The following is a 6105-nucleotide window of genomic DNA, read 5'->3' as shown; positions in this document are numbered from 1 at the left end:
AACCAGGAAAATAACTCTTTATAAAGTAGAAAATCACGAAGAGTACTAATACATCTCATCATAAAAGCGTTGGAACATTTAATTTACATAATTTAAACAGTGGAAGCAGACAGCTTCACAACCAAGAGCAGAGTAGGAGTAATATAGTTTCAGCTATAAGACATACTGGATCGCATATACATGCTTAGAATTGAGATATCATCATCCCTCCATTTTGTTCCATATTTTCCCAAGTCTACTGTCTGAAATCCTGCTGATGTAGCACTCACAATGCAAAACAAATCAGAGAACGCAATTAATTCCGCTCAACCAAAGCTTTGAAAAATTACCATAATCACCAAAAAATTGCTTTGGCAGACCATCTTTAAGCTGAGGGATATGCTTCACAAATTTTCAGTGGCTTTGACAGAATATCGCCAAGCTAAGCTCTCCAATTAAGGGTGATTCTCCAGTGATTCATTTCCCTGTTCTCATAATCTTCATCTCATAGCTCGGGCCTTAAACCATACATCTACATCCACTGGAATTCCCAATAAACTAACAAGATCATATGTACCCTCTGATACATTGCAATACTTTAAACACCATGGTTTGTTCAATATTAGCAATTAACAACGACATGCAAGTAATTTGAGCCCCCAACATACCTCGACAAATTTGATCACCAACAGCCTTATTCGAAATTCAGATGTCGATTTGAGAAAAATGAATAGGCTCCTAACATATTCTCCAAGTAGTTGAATCTCAAAACCATCCACGGACCCAAATTTCCATTATCCAATGCATACAAGTACCTGATCATCATAGAAGTGTCTCTCCGTATATGTCATGTTAACCCCAAGTTAAATGATCATATAAAGACCAACTACAGCTCTCTGAAGTCTCAATCGTTATTTAACCACAGCTTTCGAGCGACCTTCGAAGTCTTCTTAAAAGGAAAACTACAACAAGAATCTAAATATTGCTATTGTATCACTCAAGGCTACTTATTTAGCAGCCATACCAAGGGGAGAAGGCTAAATATAATTACTTCTCAATCAAATCATTTCACATCACGATGAAGTCATGAATCAAATACAAATATCCATACCTTCTCCCCATCCAACCGCGATTACTTTGAGCTTATGTAGCAGCTGCCAACCCTGAATCAGGGCTGAACTCAGCAACTGCAACCTTAATTGGCTTCCATCCTGACTGATAATTATATATAATCCACTTTTTCATGTTAATTACCATTTGCAGGATCTGGAGAATTTCACCCAATGGAAGCTCTTTTAAGCACATCTTTTTCATAATAGTAGCTGCCTCATACCTAGACAATACATCACAAAGATTTAGGAACAAGTCTTTAAGTAAGAAAACTAAGAAAAACACTTCAGAAGCTGTTAGAAATCATGCAAGCAGCAATCAAACGTAATACAGTGAAGATAGTAAATATACCTGCAGTTAGTTCCAAGTATAGCAGATCTTCCAGAAGAGGACGAAAGAAAGTTTTGGATTTCATCCCATATCGATTTTGAATACTTGTTTGCATCACCACCCATAGGGTTCACACATTGCCATAGTCTCTCATTTTTCCCAATATACAACTGTAGGGAACCTATTTGTTGTAGTACAACCAATTGCTGGTCAAGTGCACAGGCCAAAGCTTTCTTAACATCGGTATTGCGATGTCGGATGTCTCCATATCTGATGCAATCTGAAATATTTTCCTCTGTTGGCATAATCTTCTCATTTCTAAGGGTGTTTAAAGCCAATAGGACAATCCCAATAAGACCTTGTAAATATTCGGGAGGCTTAGGGTATCCTGATGTTACCCTCAAACCATTTACAGAGATGGGAGCAGTTCCTGATCCAGATGATAATGGTACTAATGTCTCTTGATTACCATGTGAATACCTATTGTTTTGACCTTCTTGATAAAAAGATTTCTTCTGTGCATTAAATCCTTTTTGCTGGCCGTTTGAGTTTACTCTGTTTCGTTGTTGCGAAGCAGGTGCACTTTGATCATTTCTTGTTTGCTCAGAAATGTTTAAATTGTGAATATCAGGTAGGCAAGTCGGAGGAGCTGTGGTCAAGTTAGGTGAATCAGGTCTGCGATTTAATGCATTAGAAGGATGCCAATGCTGATTAGTTAGTGACGAGCTAACAGGCAGAGTTGCAGTTTCAGTGGGTAGGCTGTTTGTTCTTAATGGCTGAGGGTTGTGATTTTGATTGGAGACATGAAGGTGGGAACTGTCGCCCCACGATGAATCAGGATTACTAGGAAAATTAGAGTTCCCTATTCCACCACTAGCAGCTTTCGGATTATAAGCTGTAGGTAAGTCCTGGTGTTCGCTGAACTGCTTAGGGTGTGCATATCCTGGATGGAAGTTTCCACTTTTATAATCTTCTTCAGACCCAATCATGTTACTTGAGGTTCTTGGCATAACAGGTTGAGTGAAGTTTCGGCGAGGTTGTTTCCCTCTAAATTTTACATCCGTTCCTCTTCCCATATATGCATATTTTTGGTTTCCCAAATTAGAACTTTCAAAAACCAAATCCCCAGGTTTGTTAGCCATAATAGTATCTGCACGTAAGGAGTCAGTGGCTGGTATATGCCCATAGCTGTTACTAACAAATTGAGCAGATTCAGCTGTTGTAAGTGGCGGCCCTCCAGCTACGAGACTAGTCCAGAGCCATACACTCTTTGCAGCAGCAAGAAGTGGCGCAGAAGCTTTTTGTGGTTGAGCTAGAAGAATATTATACCGACGCATCCGGAGTTGATGCAAAGCATTTGAGAAATCTCGGTCTCCCGAAATCAATAAATAATTGGCAGGTGCTGGATTGTCAACAGCCCAGAATAACATATCCACCAGAATCTTCTTGTCACTAGCATCTTTAGCACCTGATCACATTTCAAGGAAAGATTGAATTGGCATCTTCAATTTCTTGGTAAATTTCAATCAGTTTAATTGCAGATTCACAGACAGATCCAACAAAGCTACTCGCCATGACTAGAGTGGAAATTCTTGGAACGTAATCGTGCTTCTCTCTTTCACACACACACGCGTGTGACATACACATGCAGATACACAGACAGATCTAGTGAGGTTGCTCATCAAAACCGAATCACACAAGGATAGAAGACGAAATTATGATTTAACAAGTTTATTATAAAAAGTAAAATACTGCTACTAACTACTAAGTGCATAAACCCTTAAATTTCAGTCTCAATTTTCCGATCTACTAATTAAAAACCAATATCCAAATGAATTTAGGGCTCATTATATTCCGCATATCCCGATCTACTCATCAACGAAACCAATTTACCAAATCCGATAAAACAACACAAACACGAGTGGATCCAAAAGAAAATCGCAGATTTACCGGCGGGGACGTGATTGAGCGCGACGCCGGTGCTATTGAGCGCCTGCTGGACGGCGGGGGAGATTCTGGTGGTATCTCCGTAAGCGGAGACGGAGACGGGGCCACAGTAGTTCATTTTGACGAGCGCGGAGCTTATATTCTGCGCTATGGCGTGGGGATCGCACACCTTGGGCACGTGACAGTTCTCTATATCCCACCACACCGACGTCTTGGCCTTGATGTACTGCTCCTCCGCCGTCGGCGGCATATGCTGCGGCTGCGCTCCGTCTCCGCCCATCGCTGGCGCCAGATTCAATCCAATAAAATCAGAGTGGATTCGGAGAGGGGATCTAGGAGGGGCGGAGGCTCAGGGATTGGGAGGGGAGGCGCACGATAGCATGATAGGGGACGGAGAAATGGGTGGCTTCAACTAATTCGATTGTCTTATTCGCACTCCGCTTCGCTACTACGTAACTATACTAGGAAAGTTATAATTTAATTTTTTTTTTTACTCTTAAAAAGAATTTTATATCTCTATTTATTTAATGTAGTAGGAGATGTACTACAAGATGTTTCAAATGATCTCTGATTTTCCGGTCCGGATCACCTAGTGCATTCTCTAATCCATTTCCTACTCCATCCCTTACAAACATATTATATTATAGTGGGGTCCACTCTCATGTATGTGAGAGGTGGAGTAAGAAATGAATTAGGGAATGTATTAGGTGATCCGGATTGCTGATTTTCTGGTCGGATGGAATTTTTAGAAAAAACATTTTATTCGGATCGCAAAAGCTATCAATTTTGTAACGTAGCATTTTAAAATATTTTTTAGGTTCATGAAGTTCGAGTTAATATTATTTGAGCTCCTTTTTCATTAATTTAAATCTTTTATGGGTAAAAATACCCTTAAGCTTATGAAGGGTATTTTAGTCTATTTACCCTATATATTCATTAAAATATTGAGTGAATATCTTTTTTGGTCCGCTAACTTTGCCAAAATATCATTTTTATTCATTTTTTTATTTACTTGAGAAAGTAAAGATTTATCCGAAGAAATTGTTCTCGTATAGATCAGAGTTTAACAAGAGGATGTTTCCGATGATTTGTGGGATTCCACCGCAGAATCTGTTGTTGTTCCAAGTTTATAATATAGAAATTCAAAAGTTTTTGAATTCAATCTTGAATCGAGCCATCAAGATTCTTCCCCATTAGAGACAACTAATTGCCAATATCATCAATACTTACTTAAAATTTGTTGCAATTCAAATCCAACATCGTAGAAAAACCAATCTCATTAAAGAATTGAGGCATTTTAAAGAGAGAGAATTGTGATCAAGAGTTAGGGATTTAAGCTTGGATATGAATCAGGAGAGAGGAAGTGAGATCATTATGTTGAAGAGCGAAATAAGATGAGGGAGAAAAGCTCATTGGAATCGAACCACAGAAGGAACTAATACTCAAATCAAAAATAATATTTTGGCAAAATTCATCGACCAAAAAAGATTTCTCGGAGTAAATAGACATAGTTGCCCTTTATAGCCTTGAAAGTATTCTCACCAATTCATTTCATTTTTGTTAATTTATATTTGATCAACAATTAAATTGAATTATAGAGATAATGAGATCAACTTTCATCTAGTAGATATTCATGAATTAGATTTCGAGATTTTGAACTTTTGAATTCAATCTGGAATGAACTATTCAGATTCATCCTCGTTAAAGACAACTAATTGTTAGATTCATCAATATTTCCTTTAATTTTGTTTGAACTCAAATCCAATTTCGTGAGAAAAACAAATCTCATTAAAGAATAATGATCAAGAATTAGGAATTTAAACTTGGCCAGGGAGAGAGTAAATGAGATTATTATTATGTCGAAAAGTGGGAGAAGATGAGCAAGAAAACCTCATTAGAGCATCCACATCGCGTCTCGATGCGGGCTCGGTCTCGTCTCGACCGCATCGAGACGGCGATGCGGCCTCCATCTCGTCTCGACGAGACGGGACATCTCGTCGCGTGTCGCGCGCGGAAGAGGCTGGCCTCGAGACAGCTCGCCACGCGCCTTGGCGACGTGGCGTGCTCCGGTTCGTGCGTGACACCCACACGTCGGCCCGCGAGTGGACGTCGTTTATATCCGTTTAAAATGTTTTTTTTTGCTTTTTTTAAAAATCAGGAAAATACGAAAATAAAATAAATTAAAATATTGTAATATTTAATTTTTGTATTTTTCAATATTGTAATAAAAATTAAAATTAAAATTAAAAATACTCCACATGATTTCAATTATGTATTTTTCGTATTTTCGGATGTTGTAATTTTTGTGGTTTTTAATGATTTAATGAATTGTTAGTATTAATTTAATATTTCAATGAAATATTAATTGAATTTGTTGAAAATAAAAATAAAAAATGAAATTGAATGAATAGTTAAGGGATGAGATGATTAAGAGATAGAGGAATGCAGGTGTTGTCTTTTAAGGTGAAAAGTACAGTAAGACCCATGAATAGTGAAAAGATGAGATGGTTAACAGACGGATAAAAGACGGATAAAACCACACAAGGAACTAATGCTTATATAAAAAATATTGGCATAGTTCATGGAAAAAAAAGTTCTCTCTGAGTAAATAGACACAATTGCCCTTTGTGGCCTTGAAAATATTTTTACCAATTTAGTTTATTTTTATTAATTTATATATTTGAAATAATTAAATTGAATTAGAGATTCATGAATTAGATTTCGAGGATATAGGACAGA

At 37.7% G+C, this 6105-nt stretch overlaps 1 protein-coding gene across 2 annotated transcripts; it reads right to left on the bottom strand.

Moving 5' to 3' along the window:
• LOC125214102 (uncharacterized) lies at positions 1–3811 on the bottom strand. 2 transcript variants are annotated; one of them, XR_016137142.1, is made up of 4 exons: positions 3370–3811; positions 1441–2887; positions 330–1312; positions 1–253 (listed from the first exon to the last, which is right to left on the bottom strand). XR_016137142.1 is itself a non-coding variant. In XM_048114983.2 (3 exons), the coding sequence occupies exons 1-3, from the start codon at positions 3644–3646 to the stop codon at positions 1123–1125; spliced, it is 1914 nt and encodes a 637-aa protein (XP_047970940.1). In that variant the 5' UTR covers positions 3647–3811; the 3' UTR covers positions 1–1122. The 2 variants fall into 2 exon arrangements, 1 of the variants encoding a protein (XP_047970940.1); XM_048114983.2 differs by having other exon boundaries at positions 1–1312.
• Positions 3812–6105: the final 2294 nt, after the last annotated feature.

This window comes from Salvia hispanica, chromosome 3 (assembly GCF_029641045.1).
Source record: "Salvia hispanica isolate PSC_SH4W2 chromosome 3, Shi_PSC_v1, whole genome shotgun sequence".
In the NCBI taxonomy this organism is placed as follows: Eukaryota; Viridiplantae; Streptophyta; class Magnoliopsida; order Lamiales; family Lamiaceae; genus Salvia; species Salvia hispanica.
The sequence above is the reverse complement of the archived record's forward strand: the minus strand, read 5'-3'. Positions and strand labels throughout refer to the sequence as shown.

Coding starts and splice junctions, on each gene's coding strand:
- LOC125214102 (XM_048114983.2), bottom strand. CDS start 3,646: ATGGGCGGAGACGGAGCGCAGCCGCAGCATATGCCGCCGACGGCGGAG. Junction 2,888..3,369: donor GCTCAATCACGTCCCCGCCG/GTAAATCTGCGA, acceptor AAATGTGATCAG/GTGCTAAAGATGCTAGTGAC. Junction 1,313..1,440: donor ATACTTGGAACTAACTGCAG/GTATATTTACTA, acceptor TGTATTGTCTAG/GTATGAGGCAGCTACTATTA.